General features: G+C 36.7%; 1 protein-coding gene across 5 annotated transcripts in view; it reads right to left on the minus strand.

Moving 5' to 3' along the window:
* Window positions 1-317: 317 nt before the first annotated feature.
* The window catches only part of GPCPD1 (glycerophosphocholine phosphodiesterase 1), a 47,735-nt gene continuing 22,753 nt past the window's right edge, over window positions 318-25,299 (minus strand). For 4 of the 5 annotated variants that reach the window (XM_069787411.1, XM_069787412.1, XM_069787410.1 and 1 more), the window contains exons 6-20: window positions 24,792-24,833; window positions 23,412-23,535; window positions 20,477-20,723; window positions 19,225-19,387; window positions 19,003-19,135; window positions 18,717-18,771; window positions 16,674-16,766; window positions 14,681-14,758; window positions 13,523-13,562; window positions 12,699-12,760; window positions 11,723-11,788; window positions 10,593-10,729; window positions 9,761-9,896; window positions 9,252-9,412; window positions 318-2,098 (exon numbers count right to left, since the gene is read on the minus strand). In XM_069787411.1, coding sequence (XP_069643512.1) covers window positions 1,894-2,098; window positions 9,252-9,412; window positions 9,761-9,896; window positions 10,593-10,729; window positions 11,723-11,788; window positions 12,699-12,760; window positions 13,523-13,562; window positions 14,681-14,758; window positions 16,674-16,766; window positions 18,717-18,771; window positions 19,003-19,135; window positions 19,225-19,387; window positions 20,477-20,723; window positions 23,412-23,535; window positions 24,792-24,833 — 1,742 coding nt within the window. In that variant the 3' untranslated portion in view covers window positions 318-1,893. Of the gene's footprint in view, window positions 2,099-5,677; window positions 5,779-9,251; window positions 9,413-9,760; window positions 9,897-10,592; window positions 10,730-11,722; window positions 11,789-12,698; window positions 12,761-13,522; window positions 13,563-14,680; window positions 14,759-16,673; window positions 16,767-18,716; window positions 18,772-19,002; window positions 19,136-19,224; window positions 19,388-20,476; window positions 20,724-23,411; window positions 23,536-24,791; window positions 24,834-25,299 lie in introns of all 5 variants that reach the window. The other variant, XM_069787413.1, reaches the window with a different exon arrangement.

The raw sequence follows: 25,299 nt of genomic DNA on the forward strand, positions 1-25,299 counted from the left end.
GGTGCTTCAGACAGCACAACTTTTAAGCCACCTTCACACAAAACAGCTGTCATGTTTAACATCTCTGGATGCACTGCCCAGCATTCATGAGCAGTGACACACAACTCTGGTAGGGGTTGCACATCCGCTGGCAAAGCCCTTGAGACCTGTCAAGAGAACCCCACAGGGGTATACAAATAAGAAAAAAATCAAGAATTAATCACATAGGTGAGGAATCTGGACTTGCTGTGTAAAGGTAACAGCCACAGGTTCCTGATGTCAAGAATCAGGTTCAGTGCCCCTTCCCTCCCAAAAAACACAGCTCACACACTTCCAAATTTTGGTTTAATTTTTATTTTTTTTTAAATAAAAGACAGTTTCCAGATACCTAATCATTACTGTGCTGTTTGTGCAGGACGAACAAGCTTTAAATACTAAAATGCACAAGGCAAGTTGAAACAAGCTGTTTGTTTCAAGTTGCTCAGCAGTGCAGGCTCAAGCACTTACTTGCAATGGCTTTACTCTTTGTACAATCAGTTCTATGTAGCAATGACTGTATATAAAGAATATAGTACACGCTATTGTTTTCATTGTCCATTTACAAGAGAAAAAAATAAATATTTTCCATTCTTATTGTACATTAACACTTCAGTAGAAAGTTACAGCTGTTGTGTTGGCATGACCTGCAACTTCAGGAGGAAAAAGGACATGCATACATATCTATTAAGAACTCTAAACTATGACTTTGTAATAAATTACAGAGGATAGATACCAGCCAACAGAATACCGATTATCTGATTTCAGTACATTTGTGATTCTTGCTCTGAGGAAAAAAAAATTCTTGCAAAATACAAAAGCTAGTCGCTGGTAAATAAGTAAATAAGACAAACCATGTATGGTATAGCCTTTTCCTCAAATGTTTGTGAATAACAGGCTTGTGGTTTTAGGCAAAGATTAAGTAGTTGAGTTAGTCCTTGCACCCTTCATACATAACTAGCACCGTAAAGATGCAAGGACCTCAGCAAACACCTAAATTTCATGCTTAATAACTAAAGCATGCATTTCGTAGAGCTTGTGCATGTTACATGTTCTGTTTATTAAGGTTACTGTGCAAAAAAAGATTCTCAACCACTGAAGATGTTTCTGTAATTCTGTTAAAATTATTTGCAACATTGCTAAAGTTTAGCAGGCCTGTGTAAGATTAATGAAAAAAAAAAATCTTACTTGTGGTTCACCCTTGACTGCTATACACAGACACTGTACCAATGAATTGGCAAAGTGGAAAATAATGGCAGCAGCCTGAATGTCCAGTGAAGCAGGGGAAAATGAGTTAACATGCATTGCCATTTACTTAAAAATATATACATATTTTTAAATGGCACAAAGCTTTGTACAGGTGGATCTATCAGTGCAAATACATATATATGAGGTACCAATTTATTCAGGCAAGATCTAATTATATGTATCTTACAATCACTCTCATTTTCCTGTTGTCAGATACAGGCTGACAAGATTTAGCATTGAAGTAAAATCAAAGTCAAGACAATTTTCCAGCATATTCAGTATCAGATCCCTGTCATTTCCCTACAATTTCATTTCTGAGCTTCCACTCCTTTGACTGCTTAGTATTTTTTCTACTTTTAAAAACACACTTAGTGTTAATTTTCTTTTTCAAGATTTGAGACTATTATAGGAAAAAGTTAAAACTGTCTATGTAAACTGGAACAATAACTATAGCTGGCTGAATATTTTAACATTGTTTGAAATTTTAACAAGTACTGTCAGGAAGGAGGAACACAGTTATTGCTATTTGGGGACTTAAAAATAAAACAAATAAACAAACCTGAAGGCATAGAACAGCACTGTTCCAATGGTCAAAGTTGAATAGATACAAAACTAGCATTCTGCCTAGAATCAGTCCTTTTGCATTTGAACACTCTTCAAGTTATCTACAGCTTTCTCTTCCAGGCAACTATGATGACATTTACATGGAGATATGGATTTAAAGTGGCTAACTGTGGGACACACACAGCTTTTCAACTCTGGTAATTCTTTCTTGAGACGTTCCAGCTGCTCCACCTGGAATATATTTGGTTGTTCAGGATTCGAGTCATATATCCTGAATAAACAAGAAAAGAAAAAACACTAATCAGTATAACCCAGCAGTTCACAGAAATGCAGACTAGATGAAGCAACTAGGATTTTTTTCCCCTACTAGTGTAAAATTAGGTATCAGCAAGTCTATAAAAACAGTATGTTCCAGGTTAGTACCCTAAGTTTTGCCGCTCATCTTGCAATATAAAATAGTACTCCTTTTACACAATGCTTAATATTTCATTGGATATACTAAAAAGCTACCCACTGGCATTTATCTCACTCTCCTGCAAAATGTGATTTTACAGGTGGCACAAAGCAGTGAAGTAAGAGCAGAGTTCCAGGCTTCAAACTTAAAAGTGTAAGAAATTTCAGAGCCCTGAGGTTATTTGAACAGACTGTGATATACTACTTGTACATAATACTGAATGGATTTCATACTTACTGTTTCAAGCAGTAGTTCACACACACTCCCAATTCAGACCTTTTTTTTTTTAAATTACCATTACAATATTATGTGAAGAGTGAAAACCAGAAAATCTGATCTTTATTCATACCTAATACAAATTTAACTATCTAAACTGCTTTAACTAGTGTATCCTTTTTTCACTTTGTTTCCACACATTTAAACAAAGCTGGAGGATTTTGTCAACATTGTACTGGATTGTCCAAATCCAAAACACATTTTGAGTTTGACAGTGTAGGCACTGAGCAAAACTCAAATACTATTTTGGTGTAATTCATTATAAAGCAAAAGCATTCACGTTCCTGTAAGCTAGCTTTAGTACAACACTTATTTTGACAAGGATACATTGTGATCTCCCAACATTAATTTCTAACATCAGTATGATATAAATATCCAAAATTTAAATCCTGGCACCCAGTTCCCCTCACTTGTAGCTAATGCACATATACCGTTTCAGGTGTTACAGTTCTCCAGGTTTATCTCCTTCAAATGAGAACTTCTGGAAGAAGTTACCATGGCTTCTACCTTAGTCTCTTATGAATATTCATACTTGCATTTGTGATTCCTTCAAGAAAGTGGTTTGGTTTTATTGCATCATCCTTTCTCCTTCATACCATAGTTTCAAGGCATGTGCAAAAGGAACACAATGTCACAACCAAAACAACGGAGTGCTGTGTGATACAGTGCCAGGTGCCTTTTTACCCCAGCAAGACAACTTCTGAACTGTTCGCAAGTCTAAGACATCAAAAATAATATGCAGCTCAAACAGGATTGAAGTGAGGAAACAGTTCTCATGTTCCCTACAGTAAGATCAAAGATAGTTTCTGTAAAGAAACTCCTAGAAGTGAGGACAAATGCTGTCCAGTTTTATGGCATATGCACAGAAGGCACAGCAGTTAAATTACCTGCACAGCACCTATAATCCAATACAGGCCTAAGATATGACCCCAAATTGCCTAACAGAAGCTATCTGCAAAATAAAAGCCCAACCTTCCTTCCTTTCTTCCAGGATGCAGGTACGACCTGTGCTTTCTTCACTTAAGTTAGCTTATACATTATAACTTTCTCTATGCATTCAAGACAAAGCACTGAAGTTAGAAGATAGTTTTCTACATAGCAACACACTTTAGGAACTGCAAAAATCTTAAGTCCTTCCCATCAGTTAGACACTAGAAGAACAAAGGCATGTTTCCAAGACCCTTGTTCACAGAACATGGCTAAGCATGTTTCTAAGCAGCTTCTGGCAGGTATTTTATTAGTTCTTTACTATGGCATGCATAAATTCTGAATTGCTTCATATTCATATTCTTTTCAGTTGAGATTTTGGATGAGTTCAGCCCTCCAAGCTCCTTTCAGACTGTCCACTGGAACCAGTCTGCTCCAATGTGTATACAGTATTTCTTCCAAACCAAAAGCAGAGAAGACAATTTGAAGCACAGCTACCCTTGTACCTCAGAATTTCTTGTCCCCACTTTTCATTTGGGTCCATGAAAGTACACCAGCAGTTGGCAAAAACACAGCATAGCTCCAGGACTTCTCTTATGAATTATTTCCAACATCACCATCAAAATAAGGCATAAACTCTCATCTCCCTATCCTTCATTCTTCAACAGGACAATTATGTCTAAGTATGCACCAAAGTTCCTCCATTTGACTTCCTATTGATAAGCAAGCCCTGTGGAAGACTGGGAAGTCCTTTGAATATTACTTTTTAACATTAACACTTTCTTACAAAAAGCTCTGCAGAACATTCCAGGGTTATGCAGTAGGCATAGAACTGATGTGCTTAGCTCCTGACAGGTGTTTCTGCAACCTCTGAAAACACATACATCCAGCAAGTCAGTCACAGCTGTTTTTCTTTGCTATTGCTTGATCCAAAAGCAAAGACTCAGCAGCACTGAAATACTGTTTTCATGCTAAAAAGATTTTCTGAAGCTTTTGATTAAAACATTTCATTTTTCTTTACATCTCAAGGTAAACTTGAGTTTACTTTACAATTTGCAGAATAGGAAACAGACTGCCATTGCATAACATCTTAATTCAATCATTGAGTAGATTAAATTATAAATCAGCTAATACTGGTTAACTTCCTACATATATCCATGCTCTTATTTAACTAACATTCAGTTTCAGGCAAATAAAATGGCACCGATTTAGACAGTCTTCTAGTTTTGAGAATTGTTTTGAATGCTTTTGCCTTTATTGCCAGCTGAATTTGGTTAGTTTTCAAAGTTAGTAATACTAATAGAGCACAGAGCTTTTGTCTGGAGTCTGCAAATGCAACACAGCTGTAAGGAACTGTAGTGTTTAGAGAGGAAACTAACACACTGAAGATTCTCATGGAAAAGCTTTCAGCATAAATGTTTGAGGATTACTGATTTAATGTTTTCATGCAGCTCTATGTATTATTCAACAAACAGAACTCAGATCATGTAAAGTGACTTAAAAAATAATGCAAGAGTAAGTTAGCAACCACCCCCTCTCCACATTGGTATTTAATGTACAGCTGGTATAAAAACATAAAACTGCATTGTTCTTACTGAGTTAAGTATATTCAGAGAAATATTTCCTGGACTGTTTACAAAACTTATCCAGGAGAAAAATACCAGATAAATCACCCCACAAATCCTGCTTTAAAATTCAAAATTTTTGCCAATCCAGAGAATTTCACTACAACAGGTTAAAGTTTCTTCTCTAAGTAAAATATAAACATCAAATTAAAAGTGTTTTAAGCATGAGATTTAATTTTCTGTGTGAACAGAGGACACCCAGTCATGCATTTAAAGTACTTTTCTAGATTAGGGCCCAAATAGAAGCCTGGAGGCAGAGGTGGCACCTTTTCTGTAGGTTGCCCTTTTAACACAAGTAGTTTGGATATTTTAGATACTGAGATGAATGCTAGTTGAACACAGGAAGAAAGCAGAATATTATCCCTGCACTAGACCATCCATTTGCTTTAATGACTTTGGGTATGTCTAAATCTGCAGCCCAAGTGGAGAAAGGACTGGGGTGGGGGTGGAGGGAGAAATCTTCCCCTTGCCCCAGTGAGATCGTTCTTTTAATAGTGTTGGCATTTGTAAGCTTCCCAGATTTAGTCTTGCAGTTTTTCTCCATGCAAAACAAAGTCAGACCCCCTACCTGCGGGTTTTTTTGCCCAACACTTGGTATCAGCAACTTTTGGTATTCAGGACACAGTTTTTCTGCCATCTTCGCAAGTGGCTACAATGTTTTGCTCAACTCTACATGGATGATTAAAGTTCGAAAAAAATAACTTACAGAAATCATCTCTACCCAGACAGTTCATAATCTTTGAAATAATTACCGCATGCAATAACAGTAACTCAGGACCATATCCAAGCAACCTAAAAGTCATTAAAACTCCTGTATTCACCTCCTAGCTTTTTCAGACAAATAACACCTATTAAGATGGTTTAAGTAAAGGTCTAGTAAACAGCAACACAAAACACTAGGCACAGCAATTTTTGATAAATAACTAGACTTGGTCTTAAGTCCAGAGAACAAAAATTCTGCAGAAGCCATGGAAGAAGCACATCTTGATTCAGCCCTGGAAATATTCTAGAATTTGAAGATGCAACCAAAGCATAAATAGGCTTTACACTAATAAACAGATTCCTGCAATGCCTACTTATTTCTAGACCTTGAAACAGGCATGTACATCTCTCTCAAGTTCTGCTTCACAGTAGTTTTGAATTTATCTATTTCTAGACTTCAAACAGCACAGAATATGGATGCTTAAACCATACCTATTTAAGCTTTTGACAACTTAAACTCTTGATATTAACTTCATACTCTCAAATGATTTGAAAGGCTGCCTCTTTACCCAGCAGTTCCAACTGTGAATGTAAACACTTGCTGCCAGGTTTTACATTTAGACATGCCATCCAGGACTTGCAGGTACCACCTGCATTTCAAAATGTCCAGCTTGAGATATCTGATGCAATTCTCATAAAGTGTCATGTTCCTTCTAAGGAACCTACATTAAGATTAAATTTAATTTTATTCAGACAATTAGTAAATTTTGAAAAATAATTAAGAATTGTAAAGGAACATTCCAGTATTTGTTTTGGCCTACAGAAAAAAAGAGTCAATAACGTTTAGAAACTAGAGTTAACAAGCCCGCAACAATTCTACTGAAATGAGATAGTTGTTTGCTACTCAATTGCAGTTTGTAACTTGAAAAAGAAAGAAAAAACGCACTACTGAACTACTGGTTTTTTAAAAAGCTTTGGAATTAATATTAGTTTTGGGGTTCCTCTCAATAAAGTGTAAAGATGTCAACAAGTGGAAAAAATACAGAGGAGAGATGAATACTATTAATAATCTAGATGGTCTAAATAGTGCAGGAAGGTTAAGAATTTTTTGTTCAGTTAAATCCACAAGGGAATTCAGCCTATAAGCAATTCCAGTGAATTGGTTAGTCATCAAAAGCTGAGGTAAAAGGTGTTCTGCTATCATACTGCAACTTAAAACACACTAAAGAGTACAAAAGAGAACGTAAGATGACATGTAGCAGACTTGCAGCCTTGAGATAAATGCAACATTACTTAAGCAGTGTTGAGGAATTAAGCATCTAAAAACCAACAAGAAGTCAGAAATAAGGCTGTCACCTGCTTTACTATTTTACCATATGTCCTGGTTTCAGCTGGGATGTAGTTAACCGTCTTCCTAGTAGGTGGTACAGTGCTATGTTTTGAGTTCAGTATGTGAAGAATGTTGATAACACTGATGTTTTCAGCTGTTGCTCAGTAGTGTTTAGACTAGAGTCAAGGATTTTTCAGCTTCTCATGCCCAGCCAGGGCACCTGACCCAAACTGGCCAACAGGGTATTCCATACCATGTGACGTCCCATCTAGTTTAGGAACTGGGAAGTGGGGGGGCAGGGATTTCGCCGCTCAGGGACTGGCTGGGTGTCGGTCGGCGGGTGGTGAGCAATTGCCCTGCGCATCATTTGTACATTTCAATCCTTTTATTACTACTGTTGTCATTTTATTAGGGTTATCATTATCATTATTGGTTTCTTCTTTTCTGTTCTATTAAACCGTTCTTATCTCAACCCAGGAGTTTTACTTCTTTTCCTGATTTTCTCCCCCATCCCACTGGATGGGGGGGAGTGAGCGAGCGGCTGCGTGGTGCTTAGTTGCTGGCTGGGGTTAAACCACGACACCATAGTAGTGCATATCTATTATATCAGGAGTAGTTAAGAACTATAGAAGACTGGGTTATAGTAGACATCAGATGAACAGACATTTCATAAGAACACTTTATGCAGTACTATTTGATTAAAATACCCCACCTGTCTATAGACCAATAATTTATCACTTCAGGGTATGCATACCATAGGATCAAATTTCGTAACAGCCCTATGACTGCACAATAGAGTGTCCATTTCCTCTGCATACTAGTCCAGAGATATTTTTCATCTACTAAAGGGGACTCAAGATTCAGTTGTAGGAGAGGTACAACATGTAGTGCTGCTGTAGCAGGAAAAAGAACTTATGTTTCAATTACTTCAGTCTGAAGCTGATCCCCAATGTAAAAATCTTGTTACTCCTTTTTACTACCAGTGAAAAGGAGAAGACATTCTATACAGTACAAGAAGGGAGACCTCCGGCAAACCAGAGAAGCACTGGACCCACCACTCTGGAAGGCCTCTAGGTAGTCAAAAATAGATTGAAGGGAGTTAACTTTTTTTTTTTTTTTTTACACACACTGGGAGCCTAGAGCTCTAAAAGCAAACATATTTGATTTCTTGCCTCTATATGTTTACTTGACTCTCAGTTTTCACTTTATAAAACAGAGCCCTTCACAATTGCTTGATTCCCCCACCCCCCCTTTTTTTTTTGGTAAAACAATATGCAAAACAATGCTCTTGCTAAAGCAGGAGGCTTGTAAGTCTTCTATAATTCGACAGTTCAGTTACACTCAATGCTTTTCCAATTACATATTCCTTGTAATCTATCAGAAATTCTAATTTAATACATCTCCCCAAATTAATCATCATCTTGTAATAATGAATTTAACATCTTTTATGATAAAAGAGCTAAAACTTTTGGGTTTTGTAAGGAACTAAAATAACACTTTTGTTCAAAGATTGACCATGGTATTCTGATGTCCACCTGAATTGTGCAGATATAGTAACTACTTTCTGAAGTGATTAATTTGACAGTTTACCCTCGGAGTCACTCCAACCTAATTTTAATAGGAAAAATGGTGAATTCACAGCTTTGAAACAAACAGAAGGTTGGCAAAAAATTAACTTAAAATAATTCATTTAAGTTGTGTTAACTATTTGCATAACTACATGTAGAAAGCTGTAGACATATTGCGGCCAAACAATTAAATAACATTGTTCTCATTGTGTCATGTACAAAGTTTAAAAATTGCCATCAAGAATGTTAATATCATGTTAAATGTGTATGCCATGCACTAGTTCTTTAAAGAATCAAATTACATTTATGTTAACCTGCAGAGAAACAAAAGTTATTTTGTTTCATATATATAACTGAAAGAGGAAGAATTAATGTTAGTCTTGTTCTTGAACTGGGTTTATGAGCTTCCAGTACTTACAGTACAAAAGGAAGATAGTCTGCACCCAGTCAACCAAAAAGCAATGTGAAATTTCACAAGAATCGGGATACAATAGTGTCTCAGCTTTATCATTATTATTATTTTAAAAACACAATTTAAGTACCTGTCATATATTAGCCCATGAACACCATATTCTCTCAACCTCTTCCTGTTATCTGGGTCATTTGCATCATCCCCCCATGAAAAAATAACTAGGCCTTTAGATTTGGCCCTTTTAATAAACGATGGATTCCTCAGCAGATCTTCAGAGTGCACATTAATTCCCTGAAACACAAAAGGCTTCAGTTAAAATCCATGTTTCTGAAACACTGTCACATCAGGGGTTTTTTTTAATCTTTTGACATTTGCAGCTCCTTACAACTTCATCCATAATAATAAAAAATAATTTAATACAACTAAAGAGTTTACTGATAGCACTATTTTTTAAACACTGAATTAAACAGACATTGGAAGCAAAGGACATTATTTTGGCAGTTACCAACTGTTAGTTTATTTCTTTTTTAAGGCTAGTAGTAATTTTAAGCATTAGTGTCAAAACCAATAGATTTGCTACAAGTAGTAATAATTTAGTTTCATTTTACTGCAGAGTAATACCAGAACTTGTCAGCTTACCAGCAAGTTTTCAAACTGTGCAAAAGTAATGGCAATTGGAGTTGTACGAGATCTAAGATCCATAAGTTCTGGATAGAGTTTAGATTCTCCTTGGGTGAGAAATAATACAGGATACTTGTTTTGCTTATGCCGAACCCTGTTAGAACAAAAAGTTTTCAAGGAGCAAATGTGTTAAAAAGCAGGGGAATTCAGTCTTACTGTTTGAGGAGAATTACACTCTTTACTGCACGTTCTAGTTCCTAGCTGGTGCAACAAGATGGTACTACAGTTTAGTATCAAGTTATGTGACAAACTGCTCCAACTGTTCCTTTTTCCACTATTGGAGATTAACATACAGTTTAAGGGAAGCTAGACTTCCAAGTTGAACTCAGATCCACATCCTCAAAATGTTTATATAAAATCCTGGAAGACGGTTCAATTCTGTAGTTTTCTTCTTAAGTGCATGTTAGAGTAAAATGAAGATTCATGATAAGAATTTCTAAACGTGGTTGATATACAACACCTAACCTTACTAACGTATTTTTCAAGTCGGATACCAGTACAATGGTATGAAATGACAACAGATGGAAGCAAAGTTTTGGGATTAAACGTGTTATGCGCTCTTCACAAAATCTCTACTTTGACTTTGTTCTCCTATTTTATTTTTGGCACAGCTCAGATGGCAAAGTGATCTCATTTCAGTTCCCAACTATTTTGGCACTGAAAGTTTAGGTCTAATCAAAACATGTTTTATTTCTTTCCTGTTGGGTATTCTTATGTCCAAATTAAATTTTACCAAATAAAACAAAACAAACAAACAAAAAGAAAATACATTATTTATCTCTTAACTTACATTGTACAAATATCAGCATTAAAAGAAGAAAATACAATTCTTCTTCTTCCAGCATTCATCAAAACAGTTTTTAGAATGATATCTAGAAAGAGGTTCATATCAAAGTAAGTTGACAAGTTGCCATCCCACTGTCCATCCTAGAAAAAGAAAGGACAAGTTTCAGCCGTTTAAATTAATGCTTACTAAAATTATTTTAACCAGCAACAATCTCTCATTGAACCTGAGCAAAATGAGAATTCAGTTTCCCAGTCTGAATACAGAAGTCACTCCTTCAGTCTACTGAATGCTAGTTACAGCTCTACATGACTGTCAGTCTGTGAGGTGCAGCTGAATTCTAACAGCAATAAGATTCACTGAAAAATTCACTGTCTTCCCATCCAAGGAAAGAGTTTCTAGGAAGCCTTTTCTAATTTCAAAAACACAAAGGAATTCCATGAAAGATAACTAAAAACTATTACAGATATTTTGTATTGCTATTTCTAAATATAAAAAGTCAATAATAAGATTTGTAGAAATAAATGAGATATCCTTTGTCTTTGAGAAAAGCAGGTACCAGTCTTTCTGTAGGTGACCTGTCTCAGAGTACTAACATGTCTCCATGCATATGGACTTCCACCTGCCACTCTGTGTAGTTTCTTTCACCCACTCCAGGCTTCCAGACCTAGCCTTGACAACAGTTTCCTTCTAGACCGAGTGCTAAGCAATCCAGCTGAGTCCACAGTACTGCTGACTAGAAGAAAACAGTTGCGTGTATTACTGCCCATGCTGTAGCTGCTCCTGCACCAGGCCAGGAGAGTTTGAATTTCTTGTCACTTTTCCCATGCATAGCATGCCTCACCTGTTGTGATCCATTGACTTTAAAAAGCATCTTCTACTAAAAGCAGTCTGAGGTGCATTATGAACTCAATCCTATAAATACTTCCTATCATTTTAAGAGTAAGTTTGTTCATTTGCTAGAGCAGTGCTATTACACTCCCAGTTTTAAAGATAGCAGGTTGTAGTAAAACTAAAGTCAGAAAAAAAACCCACCAGATTATGCCTTTGTAGCTCATAAATTGCCACGTCAAACTGCAAGCTTTAGCCATGAGAATGGCAAAGTATCAAAGTAAATCACAAGTACATTTACTTACCCTTTGTTGGCAGATCCATTTTATTTCTATGTTGAACCCAACATCTTCAGAAACAGACTCCAGGACCTGAAAAAATTTCATTATGAAAAGACCCCACAGCAAAGGAGGACAACTGAGCACTATGAGGGTAATTACTGGGAGAATACATTGGAATTTAACACCAATGGGGTCCAACAGTAGAATAAAACCCCTAAGTTTTTAACACTTACCACAAGGTACAGGTACACCTTCTTCTACTTCAGTTTCAAGTTAGGAAATACATAAAAATGGATAAAATCTTAAGGACAAAATTTTGACAAGGTACAAAAGCAAGTCCTTAACATGTGTGAGAAATGCCCCCTTTGTACACCTAAAGAAGTGTTTTTGATTTGAAGTCACCTTACAATTAATACTTTACAAGAATTTAACATAATTTTGATCTGATCATCATAATGGCAACCTCATGGATGTCACACTTGGGACTATGTGTTACTTAAGATACTTTTTGCATTAAAAAAAAAACCTCCTGGAGAGTTGGCAAAGAGTCATAAACGGAAACATACTAGAAATTCACTTAACATTTCTCTGTGTCTGGCTCTGCTAGATGGCCAAGAGTATGTGATGAACTGCCAAAGGCCAGGTTTTTTGGGTTTTGGGGGGTTTGGTGTGTCCCGTCCCCCCCCAGATTAGCAATCAATTGTCAATGCATTAAAATACAATGCCCAGATGTTAACCAGCTGTAAAACTGAGTGTATCCTGAGCTATACAACTTGGGTTCATGAATTAAGAAGCTCAAAAGATATACAAACTATTACTTTCAAATACTGAAAAGGCTTCAGTCGACAACAATAAAGACTATGTTATCAGTTCCAGCATTGATACCCGCGGCCTAAAGCCAAAAATACATATCCCTTGCTACGTGTGCAAAGCTGAAAGAAAAATGCACGTTTTCATGTTTCACAATCATTATTTCTATTGCTCTATATTCACTGCTTACTCTCTGCAGAGAAGGAAATGGCTGAGTCTCAAAAGCAGAGTTTTCTTCTTCTTTAAAAGATGCTGAAAAGTAACACAAAATATTGAATCAAAACAAATAGCAGCACTGCTAATCCCTGCGAGAAAAGACTGGCTCAAAATCGTAAGGCCTTTAAGAGTAAAGAATGGAATCAGGTCGATCTTTTGATTATCTAAGCCTTCCCTCTAACACTGACATACTCCAATGACAGTGTTGGCAATTTCTGTTTTGCCAGTGGGAAAATTTTTTGACCTCCGTTAAAAGCCTTGCCAGAATATTTATCAGAAACAGCTTTTCCCATCCCTCACCATTTCAGTCACTGAATCACATCCAGTAAAAGCAGCCTTGTCTGTCAAGGCTCATTATTTATTTTATCTTTTCCCAGACAGGTAGGATGCATGAGATACTTTGCCGTTTTGCTGTCCCTATAAAGGGTATGAATTAAGGCCAAAAATTTACAGCACCAATAAGACACTCTACAGCAGTTAAAGTTCTTGTTAGCAATTCTGAAGAGCTGCCAAAAAAGGTAGTTAGAGAAGCGTAAGATGGAAACATTAGTAGCAATTATTAGGAATATTCACAAATATATATTTATCTATGCATTCATCCTCTACCCTCCTGTCCCCTCTTCCCAAGAGAGTAGCTCCCATCCAAGTATTTGCTTCCCAGCAAAGAACTCTACAGCACGCACAAAATTAAAGTAACTCCATAAGCATTTAGAAGGGTTCAGGAAGACTGCAACCACAGACTATATATCATTACATGGTAATAAATAAGTCTCAAGACTCTTGCAAACTAGTACATACCATTGTGATCTTTTACTTTCAGGGCAGTCACATGAGCCAGCTAAAGAGCATTAAGAAGAGTAAAATTAACAAATACTCCACCCATAGAGATATTACTACATGTAAAATGTAACTAATTTTCCTTATAAATTGTTTTTAATGTAAGGGTTACAGTTTTAGTAATTTGCAAAAGAATAAAGGAAATCCCAGTACACATCACAATTTTCTTTCAAACTTTAAAACAAAGATTCCAAGGAAAGCTCAAAAACAAGCTGGAAATATTCTTGCTGAAAATTCAGAAAACACGTTCAAGGGTAGGAACACACATAATATAATTTAACATTAAGATGTCAAGAAGTCTGAACATTAAACTCTCCTCTGTTAGATGTTAGACTCCATGTTTCCAATCAAATGCAGACAGAGGGCCAACAGCGGTTTTATAATGTAGTTGCATACTGCGATAGAATCAGGCCAGGCATAGGGCCAACTCTCTTGCTCCATTCAAATTCTCTCTCCACAAAAAGGAGGAGACCAAGTAATTTTAAGTAAAAAGAAACATATAGTTCTTGGACCAGCCAGGTGCTTCCTTGACTGAGGACAGATATCTCAGCTGGGTCTTCAGTGGCCCAGTGTCATCCCCTGAACCCCCCTTTTATGTAGGCAGGGCACTACTGTTCAGAAGATACAGTGACACCCAATTAAATAAAAACAATTAATTAGTTCTAGCCAGTTTGTCCAATCCATACCATCAAATTATGGACCCTTCTGCACCTCCAGAGAGCAGTTCAACATAATCTGGATCTCCCTTGTTAGCAGGGAAACATTTGAAAATTAGATAGACTTTGTAACAGATATCTTTCTTCAACAAAGACTCCAAAGCATTGCATCTCAATGAACCCTACCACCACTTTCAGCCTGTCTTATTTTTTAGAAATTATCGTTAGCATAATGATATGGACCTACACAAGTTATCAGACCATCTTTCTAGAAGATAAGTAATAAAATTTATTCAAGTTATAATGACGGTGCAAAAATACTACTCTTGGAATTAGCTACTTGTTCCACTTGTACAATTTTTAAAACTTGTGCTCTCCCAAACTATCTATAGTTACTCCAAAAAAATTTAAGCTTCATACACCATTTGAAATTCTACACATATACTAGCCAAAGTAACAATACCTTCAATAACTGCAGCTGATCAAACGTAAGTTCTTTGACTGCAATCTCGAACAGTTCCAAAGGCTCTGTATCCAGTTTCTTTGAAGAGAAATAATACATAGTTAAGCATCACTGAAAACTGCAAAAAAGCCTACATGTTTTTAATATGGTAACATTAAAGGCAACTAATTTTTTCTCTTTTATCAATAAAGATACAAGTGATATCTTATTATAATATGAGTAAGATGATCAGTTTTCAGGAGACAACACAGGCACTCTGAAGCATAAAACAGGCGTCAATTTGAAAAAACAGGATTTGGTCTTTCATGCCAGTCAGAGGCTTCAATGTTCTTTCTTCAGAAAAGGTTAGCACATTTATTTAGTAAAAACTTGATCCGTTAATGTATTCAGGAAAAAAGTTTGCAAGTAAAGAAATGCATTAAAAAATACTCCAAGGCAGTTCACTTTATTATTGTCTATTCAATGTCTCAGAAACTAATAAAAAAAAAGACAAGTGTCCTGGTATAACTGAGATATGCATAGCCCTCCCTCAAAATAAAGAACTGGTGTAGAAAAAAAAATCTGTCAATCCATTTTTCACTTCCTCTTCACTATAAAGAAAATTTTACTCAACAAGACAATACCGATTCAATACACACTGAATATGCGTTTCCCTTAGTCACAGTTCCATTTCCACAACTGTTCAAAACCAAACTTCTTATGAATTGCAATATCGCAATGGGTGTAAGAGTTTGATGATGCAGACTTAGTGCCAAGAAGACAGACAGAACTTATCTTGCAATCTGCTCTGCCATGTTATCTTTGTTTTCACTGCCAGAACTAGAAAGGAAGAAAACTAGAACAGAACAGAGTCCAACCTCTTTGTCCTGCTGCTGAATGCAAGTATCCTGGCCTCAGTGGAGAACATGCAACAGACCAGACAGAAAAGCACCTCAGTAGTTTTTTGAGTCACCAGTCCTTATGCCTATGGTTCTCTCGTTATTGAGGAGTCTAATGTCACTTTACTCTATGAAGACATTCAATTATTATGCTTCATAAAACTTGGGTTTTTAAGACGTATTGTGATGGACTGTTCAGAGCACCTTTTAAAGGAATGCTTATCTGTATGTATGAGTAATAGTACTGTTCACTGCTTCTTATAGTACTCTGGATGCTTACAAAAACAACAAAAAAGAGGTTTTGGCTAAAAAAGAAGGAACAACTGCAACTTCATGAGGTAAGCAAGGAAAGGAATAGGATGCTTGCTTTCAGGAGCCATTTTCCTGCTCCTAGAACTTCTGCCTCCTTTCCTTCTGTTCCACCAAGCAATCCAAAAGCAGTTCTTCACAGCCCCACTTACTGTCCCCATGAGACATGGAGTATATTATTTACCTCACAGCTAAAGGACAGCGCAAAATGCTGAAGTAAAAAAGGTTTAAAGAAAGAGTTAGAAAAACCAACAGAAGCCAAGCCATTTGTGGCTAATCAAACTCCCTAAATGAAGGGGAGCCTTGTTTCTTCTGCATTTCATCTACTGGCCACTACTAGGGTATCAAACAAGGTAGACTTTGGTTTGACCTAGAGTTTTTATGAGTACATAACTACTTGAGAGAAGTATACATTTAAGTATCAGCAGGAGTGAGAAGTCATGCTGAGACTCACACTAACTCTCCCTCAAAAAAGACACAACCAGAAGTTCTTAGTCTGACAGTGTAAGAGAGTCCCAGAGGTGCTACTGAATATAGTAGTTGTCTGCATTTTTCCTCTAAACCATAAATAAAAAAAAAGCTAAGAAATAACTACAAGAGTCGCAAACCATGCATCTGAAATGCTGTTGCTACAACATCAAAAGGAAAAACTCAACTTCCCTGCTCTACTTTATACACACGGTAATGCTGCATATTTATTCCCATTCCATCCCTTGATTTCCCAAAATTATTTCTATGAGAGCATGGCATTTTAGTTTCTGGAATGGTCACATTTAAAAATAAAATATAGATATCATCATCTTTACCTTTTTCATGGCCATGCAACATGTGAGATCATGGTATACAATAGGCACATGATCTTTAGAAAGATGTACATCAAATTCCACATAGGCTGCTCCCTACAGAAAATTGAAAAACACAGAACAAAACAAAAACCCATTAACTACTTATGCACAAGGACTACAGAACTGCAGATGAGTTACAAAGTATTCACAGGTCCTGGACATCAACCAGAAGTTGAAGGCAACTGGCTGTTACCAGTTAAATCATACTCAAAAATGGATTAGAAATGGAAGAAAAATCATATGGGAAAGTCTTTTAACTACCATAATGCAGCTCCAATATATATAGCTTGCTTAATCTTGTAAACCCTCGAGTAACATTCAAGTATTGTAAACTTGATTTCAGAGAAAGGCTAAGATGATGTTTTTAAACATAGATGCCTTTGTGGTGCCCTCCCTCCCTCCTCCCCACCAAGAGACAAGCAATTGCTATAAATTGTCAAAGCTTCAGGGAGATACTCCATATACTAAGGAGCTTCTGGAGTCACTAGTGAATAACACAGTAGTAGTGTGTTGTAACGTGAGAGCAGAAATAGCTGCGTCCAGTATTCCCGTCCTTTTCAACTGTATGTTATTTTGTTAACCTTAAAAAGGAAGGAGGTTCAAACAAGAACGCTAAGTACCATCTTTTTGAAAAGAGGGAGGGCCAGAAAGAAAGAGATAAAGCAGCACACAGAACCAATTTTAGTTATTTTGATTGTCTGTAAATCATTTCTTTGAAAGGCCTCCAAGAATACCATTCATCAAATTATCATCCTGACTTGCATACTCTTTTTCAATCAGTACAGAAAGAAAACAGGACAGGCTTTTTACAGCCCTCTTCTCAGCAGAAATATTTTTAGAGTGGTAGCTTTCAGCCTTTTCAATCTGCAAACAGTTGAAAGTACTTTTCTGGTGACGATGCTGACAACTTCTTGGTAAATTTCTGCCTCAATGCATACTTCTCATGGGCTTTTTAAAAGCTGTCTATAAACCTGCGGTGTCTACCCAGAAATTAAGAACTACTGTTCAAAAAGATAATTTAGTAGCTGCAGTTTTCTTTTGCTCTGCAGCCAGCGCATGTTCCAGACACTGTGTTCAAATCATACTCTGACTTCCAAACAAGAGAAAGCTTTCAGCTATGACTCTTGGGGAGTACAGTACTCCAGAATCAGTAGCCAGTAAAAATAATGCTCCAGATTCCGCTCCCATCCCTTTAACAGCTTCAAAAGATGTTTGGTAAGAATCTACATTAGTGAAGAAGTACCTGAAAAGGCTTAGGCTTAATCACAAGTTAAGCAGCAGGTGATATCATAGCAGTATCTTTATGTGACTAACCACAGCTCTTCACTGTGAAAACAGGAGCTAAACAAGGAATCTCTGAATGTGCTTCTGACTCCAGCTACTCTGCTGCAGTACCTCACTAGATTGTCTAGATCAATCTTATCATGGATCACTCAGCGACAGAGATTAATGGAAGAAATAAAAGTGACCACCTCAATCACAGAATTTAAGCACCTGAAGCTAGTATCTCCCAAATTGAAAGACTAATCTTAGGATTCCAAGTCTTCATTGTAGCAAGCACTGGAACAAAGGATTGTTTTATTCTACCAGCTCAGCTCCCATGTCTCATTTTTGGACACTAATTTTAGGTACTCAGCAGTCCCTGAACAAGACCTTTGCCACCTGAGAGTATGCTGACAGACTCTAGCAGAGCCAGTATTTTATTCGTGTGTTCAAAATTATTGCAAGCCTATGTCTCTGCAGAGTTGAGATTAAATTTTTCCCTGTATTAGAACACCACCAGAACATACTAGATGGAAGTGTTGGGTTTTTTGAGGAACTTGAGGAGAGTCTAATCTAGCTATTACTTCCCTTCCTATCTCTCAGGGAATTTCCACGGTGATTTGATGTAATTTTAGATCAGTGCAATTACCATTCATTGTATTGAATCATGGAAATCAAGCATACAAGCCAAGCTAGTTTTAACTATACAAGTACTATGTGCATGCAAATATGTGTACATACATGACTAGCAGCGTTCCTCAGAGAGGCAATAGTGTTCTCTTGAACTTTAGCAAGTCTGAAATAACAAAGAAAAAGGGTTTGTTAAATGTAGCATAGCACAAAAGTCCATTGAAACAGCAGAAATAAAAATCAGAAGTCTTTGTTTTAGAGAACACCCACATTTGATATTGAAGTGACTTAAATGATTACGGGTTGTAGCTTTTTATTTTAAACTGTCTGTTTCCTCAATTGATGTCAGTGAAACTAAACATAATGCCCCCCAAGATTAAAATGCAAATGAACTTACTTAGCTGTTGTTGTAGAATTTCCTGCTCCCCTGTGTCCAACATCTAGAGTTGTTCTTGGTTTCCAATATTTTGCATATGAAGCCTTCATATCACAAGTATATCCCTGGATCGGCTTAATTATTATGTAGTCCACTACAAGAAAAATACCAAATGCTTCACATGTCAATAGATAATGGATGACTTCAAGTAAAGTTATCTACATCTGCTTGAATCTACTGTACCTCTAACTTTTCCAATTGTCTTCCTTGGATTTCTGCTCATAATAGCAAGTGTAAGAATTCCAGCACTCTTTCCGAGTTCAGCAATTGTGGATGACAGGAGGCAGGCAGAACCTACATGACCTGGGAGCACATCACCTTGCACTACTTTCTCACCTAAATCTTCCTAAAAACAAAACAAACAAAAACCCAAAACACCTACTGTTATCTGTACATGAGATTTCTAAACAAACTCTTCTTCCTTGCTCCTCAGGAAGATACATATATAGGCACTGATGTAACAAATTTTTTGTGTGTTACAGAAAACACTAATGTCAGGCTAAAAATTGTTTAATGTTAACAGTGTGTTGCAAATTACAATCAGGAATATGAAACTGTCGATGGAAATCTACAAAACTCATGTACATTTGTCTTTGAAAACTTAGATTTGATAAGCTTTTCAGATCAAAATTCCATGCATGGAATAGTCTGTCTTCTAAAAAGCCTCAGTCATGTTTAGAACAAAGATGAACTGGAATAATATATATGCTTAAAATAATTTTGTATTAATTTGCAGGGAAGGAGGAGGGCAACTAACATGCAGAATGTGCACCTGACCATAGTCAAGTTCAGGAACTATGTAGCCACTCTACAATTATGAGCATAAGTGGTCTTAAGGGCATTTTCAGATCAAAGAGAGAATGCTTAAAACTTTCTTGTGCATAAACAGTATGAAGAGACAAAAGTTGTTTTCCTTTAAAAAGGACTTGGAATATTAAGATCTTTCACGGGGAAAAAAAAGTGCAAAATAACAAATGTAGTAGCCAGAATTTGCAAATAACCAGTTTTAATTTGCCATAGTTCAGAGAAATCTCTTTTGTTTATAACTTAAAAATTAATATCAAATAATTGTAATGTAACTAGCTCATATACACATCGTTCATGCTCAAGAGAGATAAGCAAAACTTAGCTCTGATAAAGGATAAAAATCAAGCCAACCTAACTACATGCAGTACTGCACACTAAGATTTGAGTCTAATTTGTACTCGCTTCTAAATAAGCAAAAACTGCAAAACTGTGTGCCATATCGAGAAGACTCACAAAACCTTCCTGCAGAATGGGGTAGTAGCCAATAGTCTCATAACTTGTTTACACAAGTCTAGAAGGATCAAGAATATCAGGCAATAGCCCTATCCCAACAGTGAAATCTTCACGGTAATTGACTCTAACTCCCAAAGGCAGACTGGGGTTGCTTCTTAGTGGTAAAGTGACATACCTCAAAAAAATCAAAGATTAATTCCAAGTTATCAGGCTCCATGGTTTGTATCGTGTATTCTAGCCATCGGTCTGGCTGCAAAGCATAACCACAGTCTGGCTGAGAGTGTCGACATTTATATTCGTTGTTACTTATTAAGGAGAACTCCACAGTGTTTGCCATTTTCTGAGGGACAGTAGGGGATGTTTTCTCTTGGCCCTCTTCGTCATCTTCATCTTCCTCTAGCCCTTCTAGAGTCAATTTTACTCTACTCAACCAGAAATACAAAACAAATGGTTAAATCACAGGAGTGTCTTTGGAAACACTAAGGAATCCGAAAGAAAAGAAGCTCGAGCAGAAGCTCATGCAACACAAGAATTCTTCTCAACACCACCATCTACAGGACAGCACTGTACACAGCAGGCCCTCACAAGAGTCAGAGTTTGCAGCTGTTGTCTAAATCTTAGTCAGATTTAAGTGCTCAAGTCACTTCTAAGACTGGAACTTGGGTAAATGTGAAAATTGTACTAGTCATCTGAGAAGCAGCACTCCACCAAACTAACGATTTGTGCTGCCAAATAGACAGCCTTTCTCCACAGATTAACATATGCTGTTACAATGCTGAAAGAATAATAAAAAGCACTGAAAGTAGCAGTAATCATCAGGATCAATACCTGGACATTGGTGGCTACTGATAAGTGCACACACACAACTTTAAGCCTCTTAGAACACCGATAAGTCAGATAAATGTATTCTATTAGATATAAACAAGATACCCTGAAGTAATTAGTAAGTACCTTGAGAAATCCTAAATGATCATTTAAAAGTAAACTGAACGCAATTTATGAAAAACCCTGGACTGAGAAGAATAAGCCTCTCTATAAGACTCAGAACTCATTATTATACAGAGCAAACCTTCCACACAGAATGAATTATGCCAGTGATAGAAGCATACATGAGTAATCCCTTTCTGAATCATCTAAGCAGCAGAGGGGGTAAAGAGTTGTCATTTAGCTAGATGCCAATTCACTAGTAAAACTGAAGACATATCTCAAAGAAACAATTACAATCATAGAAATCCTTTACACTAAGTCCACATTCCTAATACCCTCATAAAAAAAAAGTCACAACACAGATGCTTCACAAACTTGAAAAATGACACTGCCATAGCAAGTGACAGTGACAAAAACAACCTGGGCAGATCCAACTTTTTAGGCAGAAGTGGAAAACGGTATCTAGTGAATGCATCCAGCTTATCAATTTTGGATTTCAGCCATCTAATTTAGACAAGGATCAGGCTTCTCTTTACCTGATACAACACAAAAGGAAAAATAGCAAAGCTCTAGAGAACAGGACATAAGTATTAATTCTCCCTGAAGAATGTTGTACTAAATAAACTTTCCCCTCATCAGAGGCTTTAGAATGGAGGGGCGGGAGGGGTAAAAAAAAAAAATTAATCAAGTGTCAGACCATCAAAATAAGGCCCACAGTACAGAAGTAACTTCCATGATCTGAATGATCTGTAAATCACTTTGATAGCAGCGTGCTGGAAGTTGCTCATATGTTACAAGCTCAAAATCTGACTTCTAGCAATTAAATATAAAATTGTTTGGGTTTTTTTTAAAATGTTTTCCATTAAAGGAAACAGGGAACCACAATCCTTTCCAAACAAGAAGATGGGTTGTATGCAAGATTAGGACTGGGAGAAACACCATTAGTCTGTCAAAGGATTTGAGCACTCCTGCTCCCTTCTTCCCCATTGGTAAGAGTAACACATGGCTAATGTACTATCTAAAAATTGCTGTTGTGAAAAACTACTTTTGCTGAGGATTGTTAGTAGTAATAACCATCATGCATTCAGACATGTCAGGTTCTAGTTAAGGAGGAGAGGTTTTTATACATGTCAACTCTTCCCTCCACCCACCCCCAGAAAAGATTGTGAAAGATGCAGAAAACAAGCCTACACCACACAGTAAAACGATATATGCTGGGATAAAGTCTGGCAACCACAGAGCTCCAAAAAAAATGGAGGCAGGAAGGAAAGGGGCAGGGGGAGAGAAGAGAAGAGAGAGCAAACTCCAGATCCCAGAAATTCAAGAGGGGAAGGCGATCAAACACTAGGCGCAATAGTGCAGTCCTCGAAACATCAGGACTAAGATACACACTTCTGTCAGTCAACTGTATAGTTATAATAATGCCTGCTTTTTGAGACACCTCTGCAGATAAAAACATCATACTGATCTAAATAGCAACAGAAGTGATTAGAGAATGCTATTATCTCCACTATCGACATTGACTGGAAATCTGTAATGCCAGCAGAGAATTAACCATATACTAAATGGAGAGGGCTGTTTACTTTGCTAAGGAGAAAAAGTAGTAAGCAACAAAAAACCTGGAAGCCTTCTCCTTTCCCCCAACTTCCACTTCCATTCTTTTCAACAGGTTAAGAAAAAAGAACAAAGAAGAAAACTCTCTGAAAGTTAACAGCAGAGAACTACTTAAGAACATTACAGTTCCACCCAAGAAGCAGGGAACAGCAAGGCAAATATGGAATAGTATTTGTGAAAGACACCTGTTACCTACTGCTTAACTTGTATAAAGCAGATGTGATAGCACATATTTAATAGCTTAATAACTATCAGAAACGCAAGAGCTGAAAATTGTCAGCAGTGAAACTAGAATAGTTTTGTTTGACTGTCTTCCTTCACTAAAACAGAAGAAACTCTTTTGACACTACATTAATAATAAAATGAGGTAACTGAAACACACCACTGATTTGATATTCTCACCATATTTTTACAGAGTGCTTAAATACTTGGAAATTGACCTGACAGTACACCCCTATTAGCAACCCCAAATTAATTTAAAGGCTACATTAAGTAAAAAAAAAAAAAAAATCACTAGTACTGACAATTAACATGAGAGAAATTGCAAACTGAGATGAGCAGGTTCTTACCTAAACCTTGATGTTTTAAATTTCTTCTTAGATATCACTACAGGTGGTTTCTCAGAATAATGCAGACGTAATCTTATTTCTGTTTGACATGTCAGCCACCCAGCATCCACAGTTTCAATACCATCTATCAAAAATTAAACAAGAAGTAGAAGACACTTTGATAACTTGTTTTAGGGAGCTCTAGACAGTTTAATGTATAAAAATATAAATACAATTCCTCTGACATCATCTTGCAGACAATCCTCCTTATCACCAGCCTTATTCAATAGTATTTCCACAGCAATTGTTGAGCACATCCTTTCACCTGTCTTTTCTGAACTACCCAGAACAGACAACAGATACTGCAGTTGTTTGCTGGCTTTTAAGGGAATTACATAGGAATGATGATCCTTGCCAGCTTCACACATAAACTGGAGAGCACTAAGTATTCCAGTGTTAATTTTATTTACAGTATCAAGGGCTAAGTTAAGTCTCCAAAGGTAGACATAACATTCCCTTGCCCTGAGATCTCTCAATACATGGAATAACACTGATAGAACTCTGAAGATTCATACACAACTTGAGATACAGGTGTAAAATTAGCTCATCATAATCAATGCCAGTAAAGCAGTATAAGTCTGCAGGACAGGACACAGTAACAGATATGATGGGGAAACAAAGCATGGAGGAGAATCCTCAACCTCACCATCAGGACAAGGAAAGCCTACAAGCAGGATGGCCAGAAAGCACAAGCCACCAGACCAGGCACTGAAGCAGACCCCACAGTGTTGAAGAGTTCCTAGCAAAACCTATCATTTGATGAAGATATGAAGAAAAATGGAAAAGCTTTAAGACAAGATGCATGAGACATGACAAAGAGTTACCTTAGGCAGCACAGGATTGAGCATTAAGTGAGAGGTGGGTTAGAACTGCCCAAAGTGAGACACATGCATGCACAACAACATGAGGTTTGAGCTTATGAGAGGTTTTGGCAGTTATGTGTCTAACCGAAGAGGCAGATTGTGTAAATTTAGTATAAGTGATAATATTTTTCTAGGCACAAAGAGTTTTTTCAGGCTAGGTTTTAAGAGAAAGCTAAGTCTATTCTGTATTTCCAAAAATACATGCTCAGGATCCAAAGTTCGCATCAACCTTTAACACCAGCACACTGACAATATTTCGACTGTTCCTAGCAGTCTTTTTTTAACATTAGAAAGGATTACAGCCTGAGTGTGAATTCACAAATGCTGGATACAAAAATAACCATATAAGCAGAGAAAACAATCACTTACAGGCAATTCCTGTCAAAACTTAGTATTTCAAATATTTTTCAACTACAGCACTTAACCTTGTTAAAATTAAATATGTGGTGAAGAGTAAAGGTCAATATATCTCACTTACTACGGATTCCAAAGTATCCATCGTCAATAGTAATTTCATTTTCTAGAATTAAAAGGAGGGGAAAAGAATGAAAGAAATTAATTAGTATTCACATTATAAAGAATCATTGCCAATTTAAATTAATTCTACTTTTCCACTTCACTTCTAAAAAGTACATCTAATAAAAAAAGTAGGAAAACTGAAACAGACAAAGAATAATAAGCATGTTTATTGCAACCTTCTATAAAGCTTTTTCCCAATTTCTGCTTTTTCTTAGTTTCTGCAAGAAAAAACAATCAACACACAAAATGCCATAAGATGTTTTACCTAAAGTAATCTGAACTGAGAAAAGCAAGAAGGTTGCATAATTTCCTAGTTTGCTGAAGTAACTTGCTGATAATATCTACATCCTACTAGAATCTAAGATGCTTTTCTTGTTAGTGTTAAAGACATTAAAGTTTCTTGTAAACACACAAGAAAGCTGTCCTCCTGCACATTTATAGTTAAAGCTTCTAAATCAAGTTAGGCA

This window comes from Haliaeetus albicilla, chromosome 7, assembly GCF_947461875.1.
Source record: "Haliaeetus albicilla chromosome 7, bHalAlb1.1, whole genome shotgun sequence".
Taxonomy (NCBI): domain Eukaryota; kingdom Metazoa; phylum Chordata; class Aves; order Accipitriformes; family Accipitridae; genus Haliaeetus; species Haliaeetus albicilla.